The sequence below is a fragment of the Dasypus novemcinctus genome, chromosome 29, assembly GCF_030445035.2.
Source record: "Dasypus novemcinctus isolate mDasNov1 chromosome 29, mDasNov1.1.hap2, whole genome shotgun sequence".
NCBI classification, from domain to species: domain Eukaryota; kingdom Metazoa; phylum Chordata; class Mammalia; order Cingulata; family Dasypodidae; genus Dasypus; species Dasypus novemcinctus.
The window spans coordinates 33,575,727-33,596,998 of record NC_080701.1 but is presented as its reverse complement, the minus strand read 5'-3'; the positions used below and the strand labels follow the sequence as shown (position 1 = coordinate 33,596,998).

Here is a 21,272-nt window from a genome sequence, read left to right as displayed (position 1 = left end):
CTGCTTAATAGTACATGATGTGCATCTATTTTTATATTTGTATAAGATCACATGAATGTGGAAAAACTATGGAAATGCCCCTACTGGTTTGTTTATTTTAGTAACCTGGATGGGAATAGGCAATCAAAAAGCAAAAATAAAAAGGGGAAAGAGGGAAAAAAAACTAAATCTAGGATTGCACTGCTTGTGTCCTAGTTCTCCTTCATATGCCCTTTGAGCAGTCAGTTAGGTAACTGGTCTCTTCTAGAAGAGAAAAATGTTTTGGCCCACATCCATTTCTCAGGGGACTTTCTTGATTGCCCACCTAGTATTAGCCTTAACAGTCTGTCATCTTTATTCATTTGTTTATTGAATGTCTTTCACTAGAAAGTCAGCTTTCATGAGAACCTTCAAATGTCTTTATGTGCTATCCCCAGTGCAAATGGCACCTGGCCTGTGATATTTCTTACAGGGTGAATACTTTCATGCTTCTCCCAGTGGAAGATCCCTTCTTTGAAGATTTTGTTGGTGATATCAAACAGTACAAGGAAGGCCATTTGGTACAAAATATTTATGTATTTATGAATTCATGACCAAATTAAATATGAAACCTTATATAAAAAGAGGTGTGTTTTTTGTTTTCTCCCCCATGCTCCCCTCCTCTTTTGAAAACAGCTCTTGTGACGTAAGTCCAGGGGTATACACTCTTGCTCTGAACTCACTCTTCCTTTCTCCCTTTGTACCTTCGGGCTTGCCCTGCACAGGTGGGTCTCATGCTTTGACTCCTGGGATTTCCAAGTGCTAGGTTCATGGGGGATAGGATTTCAGCACCTCTCCCCGCCCCACCTGCCCTTCCCTTCTGGGGAGAGGACACACCAGCTTTGCCCTGGCTCACCATAGCTCCCAAGGAAGGTTTCTCTGGGCGGCCCCTGGGGCTGCTGGGCTCCAGTGCAGTGTGGATTGGCTCTGACAGAGCAGTTGGGGAAGGGGCAGTGGATCCCTGAGGGGTTCTCTGGCCCTGGCTGCTGGGGCTCTGTGGCCACAATCCCGTGGGCTCCCTCCAACTCCTCAGCCAACCTGCCCTCTCCACCCCACCTGCCTTTCCGCCCCCCGTCATCAGCGGCCAAGGTTGCTCCGCTCTGCAGGTGCCTGGAGACCGGCTGGTCTTTACGCCCCTGCTCTCCTCATCTACACTTCCTGAGACACTGTGAGGCCAGGTGTTCCAGCACCTCTGTGACCCTTCCTGACCAATGCTGTGAGGCACAGCGCTGCCCTCTTCCCCTGGGGTGCGCTGTGCTTCTCCCTCAGGGCTCACCCCTTCCTGCTCCTCCCACTGGCCTCTCAAGCACCCTCGAACTTGATCTCTTGGCACACTGCAGGGAGGCTGACCAGCCAGCAGAGGGCAGCAAACCCTGGAGGACTAGTGGAGACGCAGCCACGGCTCTCTGCCCCTGCAGAGCTGCTCTACCTGCCACCTGCTGCTCCTTCTAATTTAACCTGAAAATTCCAGGTATCCATATCACAAAACTGTTGTTTTGTGGTTGCCTTTGGGCTCCTGGGTGTCCTTGGTCTCCTTGGCCCGAGGGCAGAATTCTGGTGCTGGAGCCCGAGCCAGGCCCTGGGACCTAAAACCCAGCCCGCCCCTCTACTTATCAGCATCTTCTCAGCTAAGGGGACGCCTAAGCTCCAAGCCCACCACCTCCGTATGCCCTGGCTCTGCGCCTCATCAGTGCCACCCGGTCTTTGAAGTACCAAAAGTCTGTGGGGGTGAAAAACAGAGCAGGATAGGAAACAGGGGAGGGATTGTGGCCCACCTGCCATCTGACCCGGGATGTGGGCTACTGCTGTGACCCTCTACCACCCTCAAGTGTCATCCTTGATCTCTGGACTTCTCAGTGCTCCCCTCTTCCTCTTACCACGTTTCCCCACCTAGGACTAGGTGGGGCTCTATGTCCTGTAACCCTTCGTTACTGGGGACGCCAGCCCCAGCCCAGCGCCCATTCTCCTGACCCCGGCCCAGGCACCAACCCCCACACAATAACCAATCTCAGGGCACCTCCTCAAGGTGAAGGTAACATGCCTTCTCCAGATCGGCCAGGCAAGGGGGAGTGCTGTGTTCGCGCCCCGAGACTCGCTCCGCACCCCTGCACCTTCATCACCATCGCGTTGAGGCCAAGGCAGGGCCGGACATTCTCAGTCGGGGAAGGTGACCGTTTCCTTCCTGAGAGCCACAAGGGTTGAGTCTACCGCTCAAACTTTTGCCTCCTCCTCGCGGGGGCCTCCGTTGAGCTTTATGAAAATGTAAGCTACACTGGGTCTTCTTCCTTTTTACATTCTTTAGGGGGAAAGCGGGTAGTGTTTTTGTTCCTGGTAATTTTTGTTTTGTTTGGAGTTCTTTCAGGGGTTTTTTTTGTTTGTTTTTTGCTAATTTTGCCCCACCCAAAAAAAGCAGTGCTAACCAGAGGCAGGGAAGGGGCCCAGACGAGCATGGGAACAAAGGCTCTCATGAGCCCCCCTCTTTCTTCCTCCCCCTGTCCCACTTGTTCCCTTTGGCTCTCACCCCCAAACCTGAGGGAGGTGTGAGGAAGCCAGGGAGTGAACCACGTGGGAAGGAGGCATTTCTCCTTGCGCCCAGAAGCACTGCTTCCAGGCTTGGCACTCGGTTGCCACAGTTTATCCAGCCTGAAGCAGTTTATCCAGCCTGAACGGCCTCCGCCTTGAGAGCGATGCCAGCAGGATGGCAGCCCTTCCACCTGGGGTCTCTTGCAGCTGCACCCCAGGATCCAGAAGCCTTGAGCTGGGCTCCAAAGGCTAATTTCTACCCTGACTTTTCCAGCGAGGACTTGAGCAGGTTCCGTGTGGAAACGTCCACAAACACCTGCAACTCTCAAGTGCAATGGTGGGCAGCACCGCCAACAGAAGCAGGACTCTCCCTGCTCCCTTCTCCTCACTGGGAGTGGGGGTGCTGCCTCCCCGGCTACAGCCCCCTCCACGGCATGCAGACCAGCCCTGGAGGCTTGTGGCTGGGAGGATTTTCCCTTTGACTCTAGAGTTCTCAACCCAAAGGTCCCGTGCCGGCGCCCTCCGAGCTCTCGCCCGCTCCACGCCTCCCGGCAGCTGTCTCCCGCCCCGCTTTGGACCCCGTGGACTCGGGAGATCGATCCTGTCCTGATCCGCAGGGCCGGCCTCCTTCCTCGCCGAGCTCCGTGGGCTGGTGAGGACAGCGCCGCCCTCCAGGTCCTGGGTGTGTGGGTGCCCTTGTCCCTGTACGGTGGAAGGGACAATGCGGAAGAGCAGAGGGGCAGGGGCAGACGGGGACAACAGCAGCAGATCAGAAGAGGGTGGCGGCATCTCAGACCACAGCCGAGGAGGAAGACGGGGAGGACGAGTCGGCCGCAGAAGACGAAGGGGAAGAGGGGCCGTTCCAGAAGAGCCACCGCCGCTTGGGTTGCCGTTTGAGGTGGAGATAATCCTCCTTTTCCCGCTCCTTCCGTGCGCGCTGGTAGTGATCCTCCTCCTTCAGGTACCAGACGGGCGGCCACCGGTGCTTCTCGAAGTACTCCTGGTTTTCTGAAGCAGAAGGCAGGGGGCCATGGTTAGAAGGTGAGGGAAGGGGCAAGGGGCGCACTGGGACAGGGAGGGTGTCTGAGACAGCCACCACCCACCCTACTGTCACCAGGACCCCCGCCTTCTGTCCAGCAACACCAGGTGAGTCCTGCAGCCCCAGAGGGGTCAGCTGTGGCACCGGCCCTGCTCCTCGGAGCGCCACCCTAGCTTCAGAGGTGGCTAAAGGAAGCTCATGGAGAGGCACTGGGGGAGGGTGGGATGTTCTTCAAAGACTAAGCAAAGATCTGACATGGGACTTGACATGTGTTTGTCACTAAAACAGCCTCAGCCGGAGACTGTGGGAGAAAAGGTGAGCCAAGGCGTCAGCAGGGCAGTACTCGGCACGGTTAGGGGGTGAGACGAGAGCCATCTGGCCAGGACCCAGGTGCTGCGGGGCAGTGGGGCGGGTGGCCCAGGGCTGCTGCAGGAGGACCTGGAGGTGAGACTTCAGGAACATATTCTGGAAGGTACAGAGACCCCTGGGGAGGGTTTGGAAGCAAGGGAGTGACGTGACTGGGTTCACGCTATAGAAGGAGAACGCTCGAAGGTTTATCGCAAATACGCCAAGGAAGGGAGAAGAGGGGCGGGGAGGTTGGTGGGGTACAGCAATGACCTGGCAGCAGGGAACAGGTCAGGCCAGAGTGGAAGGAGCCCGGGCAGCAGAAGTGAAGCCACCCCAGGACACAGAGGGGCAGAGCCCTCAGGGGGCTGGTGGCAACTCTCCCAGCGCCCGTGCCATGCATGCTGGGCTCTGGCACCTGAGAAAATATCAGTGCAGAGTCCGAGCCACAGGAGAACTCGAAGCTTGTGTTCTCCTGTGCCACGGACCATGGGCTGCTCCCATTCCTAGGCCATCGAATCAGTTGCTTGGGTCATGAGCAGCATTAGAAAATTTTACAGTTTTTTTCTACATGCATCGTAGGTTGCAATACCAGGTGTATCTCTCATCGTGGAGCCCTGTCAAAAATGCCTGGAAAATACCCAGGCTAACCCAACATCCTCTTCATATCTCAAGAAACAGAAGCTCAGAGAGGTCTGGGGAGTTGCCCAAGGCTGCCTCACCAGCTCCTGGCAGAGCCTGCCTCCGGCTCGCGTCTCCGCCCCGCCAGCCCGAGCTCGGCCTGCTCTCTCTCTGCAGGCTGCTCCCCACCGCACCCCAAGCCAAACGAGGCATGAGGACTCTGAGCAGCGCCCCACCCCCGAGCACCCCACCGGCATGTGGCAGGAGCGCGGCCCAGCTCGCGGGCCCAGGGGCTCACCTGGGGACATGGCCTTCATGTCTCGGGGGAACTTGCGGCACACGTTGTTGTAGTTGGTGCAGATGTGGTGGAGGCACCAGTCGGCCAACTGGTATGCACAGTGGAACTGGGGAGGGAGCAGAAGCGTCTGGTCTGAGACCCCCCCAGGGGGTGGGGAAATCAGCACAGACACCTGCGCACAAACTAATCTCTAATGGTCGAACTGCTGACACCGTGAGGGAGACCTTACTTGCTTGTTGGTTGGTTTGGGAATAAGGGGATGGGGCAGTTAAGTTCACAAAGATGTCCCTCAAATGGTCCCAGGTAGGCAACGGTCATGTCTACACATGAGTTGGGATATTCCCTCCCTTGCCCCACAGTGGCCTAAAGTCAAAGTCCTTTCCTCCCACGGTCATTCTCCACTTGGCATGGCCCAGAGTTTTCTAGCTGCTTCCCAGCTAGGGGGATGAGGTGGGCTCTACCCAATCAGGGCAGTGCTGTCGGAAACCAAGTCTGACACTGGGTCCACTTCCTACCCATCACCTCCCAGCCCACCTCCCCCACTGCCAATGAACACGGAGAGCCAAGAGTTGAGAACACCAGACTCCTCGCCCTGCCAATATACCTGAGCCAGTTCCAGGAACAAAAGGACGTCCCCGTCGATGTCCACCATCATCTGGGTTGCCTCCATCAGCCCGGTCACTGTGTACTGCTCTGTGACACACACAGCCAGGAATCAGCTAAAGGCTCGCACGAATGGACATGCACTGGCATATGTCCCCCCCCACCCAGCAGGGGCTCACGGAAGGGCAAAGGAGACAGGGGCCAGTGGTAAGACCCAACAGGCCAGGAGAGGCTACCGGCAATTTATGTTTGCTCCCCAGGAGGACAACTGCAATTAGAGCAAGCCTTTCCCAGTGAGTGGGGATGGGGGTTCAAGGACGAGATCAGAATCATCTAAGAGGAATTTCCAAACTACCTACCTCCACCAAATACTCTGATATACTTAAGGTGAAGGTCCCCAGTGGAATCAGCGGCTGATACTGATGGGTCTTAGGGCATTAAGCCTCAGTTTCGTTGAAAACAGAAAAAGAGCTGATAACGACAAATCGGAACTATGACTAAACCTAGCTTTTTGTATTAATTTAAATTTTTCAACAAATTGTGTACTGATCTTCCATTTTACTTTAGTTTTTATTGAAGAAATTAAGAAAATACCCTTAATGCTAAATTTTAATTGGAAGTATGAGTTTAAACTCACAAGGTATTTCATCCTTCAAAAGATAAATATATTTCCTGTCTCTCTTGGAAAAGGCCTAGAAACGACTACCGACCCAGCACCCGTGAGCAGCCTTAATGCTCAGAACATAGTCTTGAAATGCCATTTCAACTCTAAGAAACAAGGGCTTCTGGGAAAAAGGATGGACTCCAGGCCTGGGGCAGGAAATGTGCATGATAAGCACGGAACACCTGGTCGTTCCAAGGAGCAATGAAGCTGTCAGCGCCTCTGGAGGCAACCTGAAGAGATTCCAACTGGCTAAAAACGGAGTAGAGTATTTAAGCTCCAATAAAGACAACTGCAATTAATTGAAATCCATCAAGTATATTTCAGGCTAGGAATTCATAACAAGACTTTTTCAAAAACCTAACTGGTCACCTTCAAAGGATAATAGAAAACATGTTTTTTGTCTTGAAACGGGTAAATAAAAGGAAGAAATTGAGCATTCACCCTGTCTTTTCTATATAAACTGAACCACTGGATAACCAAACTAGGTGAGAACTTTCTCTTTTTACAAGTATACCAACAAATAAAGAAGGAATGAATGATTGAATTGGAATATTTCTATTTTGCAATTTCTCATGAATTAATGGACCCAGATAAACAGAAGCTATATGCCTCTTGATGACAAACAGAAACAACCTAAGAGGTACTTAACAGGGAAAAAAAAAATTTTTTTTTTAATACAAATCTGATCTAGCCCCCCCCAAAAAATTTTTTGATACAAATCTGATCTAGCCCCTAGATGCAACTACCAATTTACAGGAACTATAGAGGAAAATATGTTGAACTATGTTACAGAAGCGCTATCAGCAAAACCAAGATTACAGAAACCTCTACAGGACAAAAGACCTGCTTTATTTTTTTCAACAAAGGCAAATTACACAGAGGGAAAAATTTTTTTTTTTAATGAGAAGGGACATATAGATTAAAAGAGACTTAAATGACATGGCAAAAGAGCAAAACCATGTGACAGTGTTTACAACTATACTCCTGAATGATAAAATTATAAAGGAAAATAAGAAGTCCACAGAAAGCACCATACGAACGAGCAATCCGGAGAGTGGCGATCAGAGGGAGGAGACCTGTGACTGGGAGGGACAGGTGGGACTTCCGGTGTGGCTGGCAGGGATCTAGCTCCTGACATGGGTAATGATTAGAAGGGCGTTTTCCTTTATAATAATGCATTAAGCTGAACATTTGTTTCAAGGAGTTCTAAGTATTTGTGCTGTATCTAACAATTAAAAACTTTAAGTTTGAATTAATAACTTCATAGAAAGCAGCATCTCTCACAAGACTTAAAACATCTCTAGCTGCACAATATTCGGCATCTTCCCCTGATCTTTAACCAGATACACATATACATTTTTGTCTACAATTCCCAGTTTGTATGAACCGGGTCATAGGAAGTCACTCAACATTGTTTTCTAGAAGTCCTTCCACGGTGCAGTGCAGTTTAACATTTTTTTGATAGCTACTTTCTGAAAATTACCTATGTGTGCTTTCTCAATGGAACTTATTTGACTTACTTCCAATTGCCTGCCACGATGAAACAAACTTGCAGGAACATCTTTATATATTTTTTGCTTTGGGTCATTTCTTCAGAGATAGTCTTTCAAAAGTGAAATTACTAGGTTCAAGAGTTTCAACAGTTTTGTGTCCTCTGGGAAGACCATACATTTCCCATGACAGCAGTGGATGCTCTACTGTTACAGCTGTGTCTCACTCTCCCTACCCGAGGGACCTCTGTGCCCCAGCTGCCACCCAGGGACTCCCTCTACAGGCTCAACTCTTAATATTCCAGTCCCGATAAATGACTTCTGCTTTCCTCCTACGACCAAGCTCCCCGCCCTTATAATGCATTTCCCATCCCTGGCTTGCTGCTTTCCCCTCGTATCTGAAGCCCAATCTCGATAATCTGCCTGGGGCCCTAACTCTTCTAGGGTCCACTCCTGAACCTTGGCTCAATATCTGGAGCCCTGCTCATCCCTGTCTCCAGACCCTTCCAACACTGTGAACTCTGGCATCAAGCCCAGCACTGAGACCAACATCCACCATCAGCAGCCCCAACAGACAGAAGCCTGGCTCTCTGGCCCCAGGCTCCCTTCACCCATTGCCTGACCACCTGCCCGCCTGGCCTCCCAATGGACTCAGCCCTTGTTCCACCCCCAAGGGGTCTCTTCAATTGGCCCTTTCTAAAATCTTAGTTTAGTTCTCACAATCCTTTCCAAGAATCAGGAGTGATGACAATGTTTGTTTTCCATTTCTGGAAGAAGAAAGAAAAAGGAGGAGAAAAAAGAGGAGGAGGAGGAGACGACAAGGCAGCAGAAGTAGGTGGAAGTGCAAAATTGTGTTCTATTCTTTTTAGCTTGTGTAACCTTGCCTGAGTGAAGCCAAGTATATAGAAAGAGAAGACACTATTGTCTAGGGGAGTCCACTTGATTGAGCTGAAATCAGCCTCGGAGAGAGGCTATAAAACAACCCCATCAAACCTCTCTCACACACTCCTTGGCCTCTGTGTCCTCACCTGAAACTCGGTACCCATCAACGTCTTTCATATTGTGCATACTTATTCCCTGAGAGCTAGCAGCCAGTCCCCTAAGAAGAGTGCAGTAAAAGAAGAACATATCATCACTCCTTAGGGTTTCCTTGACTTCTCCCCCGGGGAGGTCTCTGAGTGCTCTGGTTGTTACCTGTGAGGGCAACCAAGTGTGGCAAGCAGAGACGGTTGGCTAGGATGATGAGCTTCATGTCGTCCAGGTCAGGGCTGGAGGTGAACATGCCTGTGTAGAGGTACTCCAGCACCGCCCTCATGCAGCTCTTACTTGTATATGGAAATACCACCTGGAAGGGAAGGAAGAGACCTGGTCGCAACGAGATCCCACTTCAGGACACAACAACCCACCTCTGAGAAACTCAAAGGCCCCGGCCCACCCACCTGACCTCTCTCGCAGGCAGCAGCCTTCTCTGAGCTGCTCCCGTACCTGCCCAGAAGGCCCCCTAGGGCCTTCTTCCCAGAGCAGCAACCTTGGCTGAGGCTGAGGCTGAGGCTGCTGGTGGCACCGGAGAACAGGGCCCCTATCATTTAAGGCAGGGCTTCTTAGCCAGGGCCAAGGGGCCCATGGAAAGTTCAGGGAGTCCGTGAGCTTGAACGGGAAAAACTCAACTTATTATCTTTATTTTCTCTGACTTCTAATGGAAATTAGCAACTCCCTCACTTATAACGTAAGCAATAAATAATCACAGTATTCATTTCACCTGACTTAGGCAAAGGGGTCGATGACACAAAACAGGATAAGAAGCCCTGATTTAAAGGGGCCTGGGTTCTCACTGGCATCCTTTCGAATCTGCTCTAAAGCCGAGAAGCTTGCAGAGGTCCTTTTCACCCACCCTGGTCGCTCCAGTGCCTGCGGGGAGCAGTGAAACAGGGGTCAAGAGCGAGCAAAGTGAACACTAGCTTCTCTCTGGCAGCTTGGAGCTGTTGCTCTGGGCCTCTGAGATCTCTTTAGAGCAGTGCTGCAACCAAAACTGCTTTCTCATCAGACACAAGACTCTCCAGGCTGCCCTGGGAGGCAGCGAGAGCTTTTAAACTGGCTTCTAGGGCACTGAGAAGGGCCCCGAGCTCGCACGTCCCCAGGGCTTCTGAGGGCTCTTAGTCCCGGACTTGGCATAATGAAATCCTACTCGTGCTTCAAGGATGGGAGACCAACTCAAATCTACATCCCTCCACTTAGCCTTCTGCTGCAAACACCTCTTTCCCCAGAAACTCTACGAAACTCCCACCTCACCCCCCAAGGTACTCTGCTGCATTGTTCTCAATTCAGTTCTCCATTCATGCGCCTGGTGAGCACTTACTAAGAGACCAGCCCTGAGGGGGCCCTGGAAAAAAGGAAGAGACCTAGGCGTTGCCCTCAAAAGAAATTTACAGATGAGAAAACTGGATGTGGATGCACTTAGGACATGTAAACAGCTTGCCCTTCTGAACTAGCAGGCTGAGAGTGCGGCAATAGCGTTACAGGAGCTCAGAGAAGATGGAGAACACCAGAGGCTACGGCCTGGGCGGCTCTGCCTGGTTGGGAGAATGCAGAGGAGGACACACTTACAAGAAATATTTCTAAGGACACACTGATAGCCCCCTTCCAGCTAAGTGCCATAATTCGTTTAATTCTGAAGTTTCCAGTCAAGCTGCCTGAGAAAGCACGGTATCACTGAGAGAAGAGGCGAGTCAGAGGGGCACTGATTAGAGGCAAAAGTGATGGCTTCAGCTTGGGACACAATGAACTTTCTCTAGGTTTCATGTGTCCCTGTGGGTTGGGAGGCAGCAAGGCGCGATGTAAAGAGCCAAGGAATCAGAAGTCCTGGGTTCAACTCCTCACCTCTCTACTTTCTACTTATCCCACTTCGGGCCAGTCCTTGTGTATAAAGTGGAAATGCTATGGAATGCGTAAGAGTAGTGCGAATTACATGAGATAATGTATTAAAAATGCTTTTCCAACTACAAAAGTGGCACTTTTTATGTTAAGATGATACGATTACTCCCCCTCCAGGTACATTATAAAATCCTTGGATACAGGAACTCTCTCCTAAGCTGTTCTTGGCCCTGTCACGATGTGGTTAGCACATCGTTGGTGCTAAAGAAACTACCATGAAATGATGGATGCCTCGGGTCCAGGAGCTGTAACCCTCTCTCCTCCCTCCCTTTCCTGCCCCAGCCTTACCTCCCTGGTGGAACTCTCCACAAACGGCCCTCCGAACATGGCGGCCATCCAGTCACAGCTGGAAATCAGCAGCGGCTTGTGGGCACTGATGGTCCCATCATCCAAGATGAAGGTCACATCTACCAGGAGAAGAGGCATCACATGAGAATATGGTGACACAATGTGGGGACCCAATGTGGCCCAAGTGGTTGAGCACCGGCTTCCCACATGAGGTGCCAAGTTCAATCCCCAAGTCCCCAGTACCTCAAAAGAAAATAATAATAATGTGGGCCAACCAACCCCAAGGTTGTCACTGAGCCCTGATTAATCTGGCTTCCTCTGAAGCCATTCTCCCCACAAGAGGTGGACACTACATGACCAAGCACTCACTTTTGGAAGACTAGGTCTCAAGAGCAAATAATCCCTCTCTTCCGGACATTAGGGGCAGAGACCAACTTGGAACGTAAATCAGACCGACCCCAACTCATCCAAAGATTACTGAGAAAGAACTCCCTGCCTCTGGCCATCGGTTCCTAAGCACGCTCCGTACCTGAGAAGGTGCCCTTTGCCAAGCATTCCTTGACGCGGTTGGTCCGGCGCACGTGGAAGGCCTTGGTGATCTCCTGGTTCATGAAGGCCTCGTTGTTGAGAATGTTGGCCACCATCATGCGCAGGTCAAAGACCTCCAGCAGCTCGGCGATGTGGGCGATGTGCATGAGGTCCCGCTCGTTCTCGTCCAGCTCCCCTGTGTACAGGTACTTGAGGACCGCCCGGAAGGGACCCGGCTGGATGGAGCTGTCCATTTTCACCACCACCATCAGCCGGGATTTGTAGGTCAGAGGATCATCTGCCATCTCCTCCTGGATGCTCACGAAAGCACGGCTCCAGGAAGAGAGCACGCGACCCCGCCCGGGCAGGTACCCTGTCCCGTTGCCCCGTAGGATCCCGTCACTGGTCGAGGCCCGGAGTCCAGCAGGACCAGAGCCCCCGCCCTCGTCCACGCTCTCGCACACGTCAAAGCTGGCTGCCCGAAGCAGGAAGTCCCGCCCGTGGTGGTGGTGGTGGTGGTGGTGGTGATCAGGGTGGCCCCGCTGGTCATCTGGGCAGGGGCCCCCTGCCCCAGAGGGACCCCCCAACTCCCCCTCACTCAGGTCCATGAGGAAAAGGTCGTAGAACTTGGAAGAGGAGGTGGAGAGGTAGATCTTGTGGGCGAAGATGCGCACCCGCTCCTGCAGCACCAGGATGACGTCCGCGCAGAGCGGGTCCTCCAGGAGGTGGGCGGGGCACTCCTCGCTGCTGGAGGGGGGGTCGGGCACCACGATGATGGGGGGCGGCGGCTTGGGGGGCAGGAAGGGGGCCTGCAGCAGAGGCCGCTGCACATTGCGGAGGTGGGACTTCCAGAACTGCAGGTGCCGGCGGGAGATGAGCGCGGCCCGGATGGCATTGTCAAACACATCCTTGATGCCAAACTGGGCCACCACGCTGGTCTCATAGTAGGGGATGCCCAGCTCCTTAGCCACCTCCCGGCCCTTCTCTGGGGGAAGGATCTCATTGGGCTTGATAGGCCTGGTGGGTTCAAAAGAGGAAAAGCATGTGATGGGGGTGGAGGGCACCGGGCAGGGAGAGGCAGCTCTCTGGAGCCTGCTGCTCTTCACCAGGATCTGTTTCCTTGGTTCCTGCTCACTTTCACCACCTGTGCCCCTTCTCCCCTGTCTCACCAAATCCCATCAGTCCTTCAAGGTCTACCTCCAGTCCCCTTTGCTTTCAGGAAACCCACCATAACGCTGCCAGGCCACAGTGACCTCAAAACCACAGCAACAAACTACCTCACTGGCCACAGCATGCATTGTTTCACACTGGTATTTAACATGTCACCCTTTTAGTTTACCTCCCAGCAAGATTTTAAGACTGTGACAACAAAAAGACTGCTGGCTCCTGTCTTTCTTTCCTCCCAGGACCGAGCACACTGTTACCCACAGAGCAGGTGTGCAACAGATACAGGATGGACGGACGGATGGATATTTGAATGAGTGAGTGAGCACCCTCGGTGACTTCCACCTGAGCTAGCTCCAAATGACTAGGGAGATGCCAGGCTCAGCAGGATTGCCTCAGGGCTGCGCAGGGAGTCTGGTAGCTCGCCACCCCCCTCTGTTTTCAGCCTTGTCCCTCCCTAGGCACCAGCACCCCCTACCTAGCCAGGGGTCGCCTGGCCCTGTTGACAGCCTCCAGGTCAGCGTAGCGCAGGTCCAGCTGGCAGCCCACCAGGATGACAGGTGCTCGGGGGCAGAAGTGCTTGATTTCTGGGTACCACATGGTCTTGACATGGTGCAGGGAGTTGGGGTTGGCAATGGAGAAGCACAGGACCACCACATCGGATCTGGGAGTAGTGGAGTCAAGTTATGGGCAGAGAAAGCCGGGAGTCGGATACCTCTCCCTGGAACGAGGGAGCAGCTGCACACCCCGCCCCACCTTATACTTCAGTCCCACACCTGGCACAGGTACTGCCCACATGATCCTACGCAGAGCATAGCGTTGTAATACCTCTAATTTATAAAGCAGTTTAGAGCCTTCCACAACTCCCATCAGGACTTCACAGCTGTCTTGTGAGTTAGAAATGACCATTTTTACCATCTCAAAGCTGAGACAGGTGGGCTCAGAGCAGCTCTGTAACTACTGCTCAAAGTCACCGAGCTATGTGGCAGAGCTGGGACTCCCACCAGGCCCCCTGCCTCCAGATCTCCTGCTCCTTCTACCACCCCAGCTGCCTCCCCGCTGAGGTTCTGCTAGTGTTGTTTCCTCCACTCCTTCCTCCCAGTTTCACAGATTTGCTCGACTCTTCGGGAAAGCTGGAAAAACCCACCCCCCCGGCTCCCTGCAGACAGCCAGAGGCCTTCCCTACCTCCCATAAGCAAAGCGGCGGTCTTTATGGTGGTCTCCAAAGGTGTCCCAGAGGCGCAGCGAGACGCTGACATCATCTACCACGTCTCGGGAACGTTCCAGCACCTGTCGGGGTGGGAGAGGCAATCAAGGGCAACGGTCCTTGGGCTGCCGCACGGCAGCCCAGGGTGGGTGCCAGGCCACGGGGTGCCAGCCAGCACTGCAGGATGAGACGGAGTGCCCTGCCCATACTCTATCCAGGTGAAATCCATGTGTGACTCTAGCAATGGAAGAAACTGTATCACTGATGCGGAGACAGCGGCCACGGGAGTTGCTGAGGGCAGGGAGAGGGAGGAAGAGGTGTGATGTGGGGGCATTTTCAGGGCTTGGATTTGTCCTAAATGATATTGCAGAGACTGATGCTGGACATTATATATCCTGCCATAACCCACTGAATGGACTGGGGGAGAGTGTAAACTACAATGTGAACTATAATGCACGTGGTGCAGCAGTGCTCCAAAATGTATTCACCAAGTGCAATGAATGTGCCACACTAATGAGGGAAGTCGTTGGTGTGGGGAGTGGGGTATATGGGAACCTCTTATATTTTTTAATGTAACATTTTGTGTGATCCATGTATCTTTAAAAATATATATAATAATAAAATAAAAATTAATCAATTAATCAATTTTAAAAAAGAAGAGGCCACAGCAGGGCAGGTTGCTCTGTGAGCGGAAGCACTCTCTTAGGGAGCCTGCCTTGTTCCCAGCTTCATGCGCCTGTGATTTGTCATAGCGGGCAACTTCTCCCCCTCTCAGTTTTCCTCTAGCCAAACCCCATCTTTTAGGGCTAAAATCATGCAAGACCTCAAGCCCCAGGCAAAGCTGTGGCTTCAGCCCCGAAAACACAAACCGCCAAGACCCCTCCCACGGGGCAGGCTGCTTCAGCCTCCCCAGGGGCTCCGTCCTCTTCAGCTGCCCCCACCCCGCCCCTGGAGGGCTTGGGCAGGCTCCGCCAAGCCCACCGTTTGGAGCCACCAAGCTACGGCCTGGAAAGAAGCCCAGGCGCGTGGCACGGACACCCCAGCTCCTTACCTCCTGGCACACCCGATACTGGTCGATGGCCCAAACCGTGGGCACGTGGGTGGCGAGCAGCTGGTACTGCGTGAGCGTGGCATTGCAGGCCCGGGCACAGATGAGCCTAGTCTTGCCCACGGCGTTGTCCCCGACCACAACGCACTTGATGGTCTCTACGTTTGGCCTTTCATAATCCATGTCAGAATCCATTAATTGGGACCTGAGGGAGAGGGAACTGGTGAGGGCACCGGCGTGCCAGCACCCCAAGAGCCAGGGCCAGCAGCTCTACTCTGCCAGGAATGCCCCTCTGCAAGCAGGCAGGCTGAAGGGAGGAGAAGTGGACAACTTCCTGGGCAGCCGCTCTGCAGAAGCCTGGGGGAGACAGGAGCCCCCCCAGATGGCGAGGCTCATCTCCACCGACAGGGCCAGCCACCCACCTCCCTCCCCCACCAACCTCCACGCCGGCCTCTGGACGAGGCTGAGGTCCGCGAAGGCCAACACCAGCCCTGCCCTGGGCCTGTCCCCACTGTCCCAAAAGAAAAGAGCCTGCCCGGGAAGCTCACTCATCATCCAGCGCTCTCCTCCTCCTGGCAGGGCTGTGGCAGCAGAACAACAAAGAGCTGAGAGAGGCAGAGTCCAGCCAGGTCCCCACCCCTTCCCGGCATGCCGGCTTTAAAATTTAATGGCCTTGTCAGAGCTCTCCCGGCCTCCACCCTGCCCCTCCACCTCCTTGGTGGGGCACTTCGGTCCTTCAACCCCAGCTGTCTTCAAGCAAATAGGAGTTTCCTCCTCCCAGCCCCCCCGGGGAGGCTTCTGGATGCACCTGACTAGCCCGCACCTCCCTCCGCTCCTCAGGGTCTATCACGTTGCAGGCCCAGCTTTGTGACGGGGGTGAGTGGTGAGCCACACGCCCGTGACGACACCTTCCGTGGCTAGTGGGCTTTCCGCTCAGGGCTGCCCTCCACATGCAGAGGGAGGACTCTCAGGCAGCCGGCACTTCGGGGAGGATGCCCATGGAATGGGCTGCGTGGATGATGGGCTGCTGGTGGAAGCAGGGGTCAGAAACCAGGCCTGGGTTTCTGGGGAAACACTTGCCTCAGTTTCCTTCTGTGCTTTTCTACCCACAGAGATTAGCCAACAGAAGGCCCTTCTGTAGTCGAAATGCCACATCTGTGTTTAAAAAGCTGTCCCCAGGAGGGGACAGCTGTCCCCCTCAGTTTGAGGGGGCTCTCCCCGCAGCCTCCCAGTTGGTGCCCCCCTTCCTGGGAGGCTTGGGGGCATCCAGCAAGAAGAGGCAGAGCAGGCAAGTCCATGAGGCCGGGCTGCCCCCAGCTCCTCGACCTGCCCTGCCTCACGCTCCCCGAGTGCACGGGAAGTAGTCTCAGGACAGGAGCCGTCTGGAATAATCCTTCCTAGGCCAAGGAAGGCAGAGCTCGGGGCCACCCTGGAGGCCGCCCAGACCCCCCTCACCGCTGAGCCATCCAGCCTGGGCGCCCCGCCCTCACAGCAGCAGAGAAGCGCCCTGCTGGCCCAGCTGCCTGCACACCTAAGCGGAAGCCAGCAGGCAGGACTGCAGAAGCGAATTATCCAAGGAACGATGGCAACTGGGATTTGGGAGACTAGATGCAACTCGGCCACCTAAGCAGAAAGCGCAGCAAGGACTTTTCCATGAGGAAACCTCCTCCTCCTCCTGGGATTTTACGGGATCTGGGCCCTAAAATACCAAGGGGTCCCCACGCAGCCCCCCTCCACAGTCTCCAAGGCACTTGTCTGCAGCATTCCTTCCCCCAGCAGGCAACGGCTACTCTAAACACCATCTTGCTCCTCCCTCTCCCTCTCCTAATCGGACTCGGGGTCCCTCTTGGACAGTTCCTGCTCTAGAGTTAGGGCGCAGAGGTACACACTGGCCCTGGGAGGAGCCATCTGGGTTGTGGTTTCTGTTTTACTGAGTGGGAAACAAAACACACAGAATCCCAAATACCAAGAAGTACGGTTGAGAACTTCTGTCTCCAGTTTAGATTCTCGGGGCATGTAGGTCTGCAAGCAGAGCAGGGAGGGAGAAGGAGGGGCAGGCTGGCATCCACTCCTAACTCCAGGAGCCTCTTTTATCAAAGACGATTCCAGGGCACCAGCAAAGTAGTGCCCACCCAAGTTGAGCGGTTTAATAGTGAAAACATACCCGCCTTATGCGCCCTAGGGTGAAGTCAGGGACAGCGGTGACAAGCAGGAGAGCGACAACTACTGGGCTATGAGTTCAAACACCAGATCCACCAGCTGGCTACCCAGGCGACCCCCTTTCCAGCCATTGCCCTGTGGCCCCTTCAGCCTTCTCCTGCTTGACCCCCAACTTCCTCTCCATTTTTATCATTCTCACCCATTCCACCTGCATCCCAACAGCCTGGCTGGCAGACAAACTTCACTGTCATATCTAGAAAACAGCCAATCGCTTCACTTTTCCGGGCATCGGTCTTCCCTTCTGGAAAATGGGTATGAGGGCTTTGAAAGAAAAGTCTCCTGAATCGTGGCTAATTTGGGGCCAAGAGAGCCTGGGCTAAAAGTAGGCATTTGTCTTCTTATGTAATGCTAGTGTTATATAATATGAGATTACATATCTATATGTGTAATTATATCTCTCTGGAAGATACAGACTGGCCCAGTTAAGCCAGCAGAACTCTTAGTCTCTTCAGACCTATTTGAAATGAGGATCTTGTGCATGAGACAGCTGCCAAACAGCACTATTTTTTTTTTCCTCTAGAATATTGCTACTTTACCATAGAACTGCTCATGTATGATGATACAACTTCTCAGCTTCCCCTGAGCCCTTGGCACTCCTGCCTTCCATGACTCTAGACTTTCCCTCACCATCGCCTCATCCCCATTTCTTCTGAGCCTCCTGACTAATCTTCACAAACTATACATCCTTTGCCCCCCTTGCCCTGGGAGTCACAACCCCAAATTCACTCCTCCTCATCAACAATCCCAGAGTCACTGCTGTGCTCCCCCTACCCCGCATCCCCACACCCCTCTCCAAAAAAAAAAAAAGCTCCCTGCTCCCCCAGCTCTGTGCCCAGGCCAAACCCCAAGGTGCCTTCAGGTTCGCGACAACCCTTGGGGACTCCCCTTCCCACCCCTACCCCCAAAACGCACTCTTAGCAGAGCCCAGAAAAGCCCCCCTTTCCCTCCCACAGCTGATAGGAGGCTGGTTCCATCCGTGGCTGCCCTAGTCTGGTTGTCAAGGAAACTACAGAATCTCCCTGGGAGCCTGGCTTGTCTCCTAGCAACCAATATTCCACATCCTGCATCTTAGAAAATGTGAAAGGGAGGAAAATGCTGAAAATGAAGGTACAAATCAAGGAGGATGGCTAGAAAAGGAGAAAAAGAGCAAAGAGAGAGAATGGATTGGAGAGAGGAAGCCGGCGCACAGCCGGGGGACAGCAAGACCCAAAGGGATCCTGAATGGCCATCTTCCCAAAAATGCAAGCCTCAGCACAGGTCCAGCCCTCTCAAACCCCGACGTGCAGGCAGCGCTCGGCAACCCTCAAGCTTTGCCCCAGCGGGTTCGCCAGAACCCAGCGGCACAGACTGCAGTGGAGTTGGCTTGCAAGAAACCTCCGCAGAAGCACGAGCAAACACCCAAATTCCATTCATTTTTAACGGAAACACTTGCACCACTGGGACCCGTTTTCCCTGACACTGCCGCTCCAGGCGCGCACAGCATAAAAATGTAAAAAAAAAAAAGAAACATGGGAGAGGGGAAGGGGCACGACACTCCAAGACGATCAAGTCCTCTTCCTTTCCCCAGGAAAATAAAGCCTGAAAAAGGTTCGTCTCGGCGGTCGCAGCAGCCGAACGCCGGGAAGGAGGGGCACGAACCGCGCGAGCGAGGCGGCAGGAGGCAGCGGGAGGGCGCAGCGGCGCGTTTCCGACTGCGGGGACCCGGTCGTGGGGGACAGCAGTCGTGTACTTACACCACCACATGTGACGGGGTAACCTCTAGTGTCGGGAGCACACCTCGTCCTGCCGAGCACGCTCATTTTAGTGAAATGCCGGGGCTGCCTCCGTGCGCGCAAGTGAGGGCTGCTGCCGCCGCCGCGCTGGGGCCGCCGCCTCCGGGCCCCGGCCGCCTGAGCTCAGAAACTCCGGCCGCGCCGCCCAGGCCGGGCCGCGGACCCGGAGCCGCCGGGCGCCCCGCGCTGCAGCCCCCGCCGCGGGCGTCTCAGCATCGCCCCGGGCCCCGGGCGCCCGCGGTCCTGGGGGCGCGGGGCGCCGCCGGGCGGGCCCGACGCGGGCTCGGGAGTCGCGGGACGCGCGCGCCGGCCGCTCCGACCTCGGGCGCTGGGCCGCGCCGCCGCCGCGGTGCTGGGGCCGCCGAGCGCAGGGCGACGCGCAGCGGCGGCAGGAGACGGGCGAGGCCGCGCCCCTGCGCCCGCGTCCTCTCCCAGGGCGGCGCGGCGAGGCCGGCTCGGCGCCGCAGGCCCGGGGCCGCTCGCGACCTCCTTTTTTCATTCACAAAAATAAAGGAAGGTGAAAAAATAGAAGGAAGAAAAAGAGGAAGGGAAAAAATCGCCCCCAGGGCGGCTGCGGGACAGGCGCCGCCCACCGCGGAGCTCGGTTGGTGGAAAGCGGTCAAGGGGGCGGGAGGGGAGGGGCCAGAGGGGAGGGGGGAGGGAGGGGGTGAGGGAAGGGGAGGGGGCGGGAAGGAAGGGGCGGGGCGGAGCGGGGAGGGGAGAGGAGGGGAGGACGGGGAGGGGAGAGGAGGGGAGAGGAGGGGAGGGAAGAGGAGGGGAGGATGGGGAGGGGAGAGGAGGGGAGGGAAGAGGAGGGGAGGACGAGGAGGGGACAGGAGGGGAGAGGAGGGGAGGATGGGGAGGGGAGAGGAGGGGAGGGAGGGAAGGGGAGGGGGTGGGAAGGGGAAGGGGAAGGGGGGCCGGGAAGGAAGAGGCGGGGCGGGGAGGGGGGAGGAGTGGAGGGGCGGGGAGGGGATTGGGCGCCCCCGCGGCCCGCCCCCGGCCCCGCCCGGCGCCCGCTGCGCCTCCCCCCTCCCTGCCCCCCGTAGGGCAGCGCAGGGGCGGGGTCTCCACGTTTCCCTGGGCACCGGGAAGGGTCCCTCCACCTGGCGCAGGGCTCCCGCGGGATTTTCTCCTGCCCGCTGCGAAGCAGAGAAAGGGCTCTGAGAGGCTTCCCAGCCGACCCGAGAAGGCATGCGAGTTAGGGTGGGGGTCGCGAGTGTTTTCCCTCGCCTTTCCCATTAAACTCGGGAAAACTCCCGAGGCGGCTGAGGGCAAGCCCTTTGCCGACTGGGGAGTCTTCCTGGACTCGAGCGCCTTCCTCCCTGCGTCACCCCTGCAACCACGTGCTGTTACTCGACTGCTGTTTTCCTGTCTTCTCCCATCTGGGGGGCATTCTCCCCCTACCCCTTCTTTGCTGCCCACCCCCATCGCACCCTACCGGATCGCCACCTGGAGGGCACCGGCATCTTCTGACCTCTCAGGGAAGGCCACCAAGCCCGGCCTCGGAGCCCATCCTTCACGTTCCTTTGCGTTCCCTGCCTCGATTTGCCCCTTTGGAAAATAGCTTGTAAGGGACAAAATGTACTATGAGTGTAGCGTGAGCCAAACAGATTGTTCTTGTAGCCTCACAAGCATTTTAGACTAGACCGAGTTTCTATAGAAAAGCACATAATCCTGTCGATTTAATATTAACCAGAGCTCTCACTTCCCTTCCTTTGTAAAAACAAAAACTGTGCAACGTATCCTTGTAATGCTTCATTTATTCCCTATTCTTACCACTGTGAAACTTAGAGGCACGAGACAATATGTTTCTTAAATGTTAACCAGAGCAGAAAAAGTAGAAACTAGAAGAGCTCCACGAACCCCTTCCCAAGGATGAGGAGGCTATGATTAGTTTTCTGTTTCAAATCACATTTATGGTTGTTTCAAATCTGTATTAAAAAAAAAAAAAAAAAAAAAAAAAAACCTCGACGGGGAAGCAGATTTGAAGTTATGTAAATCTCCTGTCCTCCACTGGCTAAGAAAGGCCCTTTTCCTTCCCAGCATTCGCCAGTGTGTCTGTCTGAACTCCCGCACAGAGCGGCAAGCCCAGGACTGTTCCAGTCTGCTTTCTAAGTGGTCCTCAAAAGAAAGTTTCCAGGTTCAAGGCCACTTTGTGATGATGATCTTGACTGCTAGTGGTTATAATCGTCAGCTCAGTTTGGTTATGACCATCTTGTGGATTTACCTCTGGACAGTTTTGAAGCCGGAGCTGGTGTGCCTTGTGCCCGACCTTCTCCATCACACATCCAACCTGTGCTCTGAGAAGGCAAATCCCCTTCAACACTGGCCCATCTACTAATGCACCTAATTTAGAAAGTGGCCGTCAAGGTGTTCATAATAAACACACTGTCTGGCCTGGTCAGCATAAATGAAGTCCTTTACTGTTTGAGAATGCCCACCCCTCACCGCCCCTTCTGAGCTGTGTGGACCTGGGGAAGAGGTTAAAGGTGACTGAGGCTGCTACTCAC

The 21,272-nt window shown here is 54.5% G+C and overlaps 1 protein-coding gene and 1 pseudogene across 3 annotated transcripts; both read right to left on the bottom strand.

Moving 5' to 3' along the window:
• LOC101429305 (hippocampus abundant transcript 1 protein pseudogene) overlaps nucleotides 1-3,330 on the bottom strand; it is a 79,264-nt pseudogene extending 75,934 nt beyond the window's left edge.
• On the bottom strand, nucleotides 536-20,266 carry RHOBTB2 (Rho related BTB domain containing 2). Of its 3 annotated transcripts, none has more exons than XM_071212705.1 (10): nucleotides 20,201-20,266; nucleotides 14,771-14,972; nucleotides 13,699-13,802; nucleotides 12,991-13,176; nucleotides 11,350-12,365; nucleotides 10,821-10,939; nucleotides 8,796-8,946; nucleotides 5,449-5,537; nucleotides 4,845-4,950; nucleotides 536-3,549 (listed from the first exon to the last, which is right to left on the bottom strand). In XM_071212705.1, exons 2-10 carry the CDS (start codon nucleotides 14,960-14,962, stop codon nucleotides 3,332-3,334), a joined length of 2,181 nt encoding a protein of 726 aa, XP_071068806.1. In that variant the 5' UTR covers nucleotides 14,963-14,972; nucleotides 20,201-20,266; the 3' UTR covers nucleotides 536-3,331. The 3 variants fall into 3 exon arrangements, with proteins under 3 accessions (XP_071068806.1, XP_058146063.1, XP_058146064.1); XM_058290080.2 differs by lacking the exon at nucleotides 20,201-20,266 and adding an exon at nucleotides 18,721-18,829; XM_058290081.2 differs by lacking the exon at nucleotides 20,201-20,266 and adding an exon at nucleotides 15,316-15,612.
• Nucleotides 20,267-21,272: the final 1,006 nt, after the last annotated feature.

Coding starts and splice junctions, on each gene's coding strand:
- RHOBTB2 (XM_071212705.1), bottom strand. CDS start 14,962: ATGGATTCTGACATGGATTATGAAAGGCCAAACGTAGAGACCATCAAG. Junction 13,177..13,698: donor CGCCGCTTTGCTTATGGGAG/GTAGGGAAGGCC, acceptor CACTACTCCCAG/ATCCGATGTGGTGGTCCTGT. Junction 12,366..12,990: donor GCCAGGCGACCCCTGGCTAG/GTAGGGGGTGCT, acceptor TGAACCCACCAG/GCCTATCAAGCCCAATGAGA.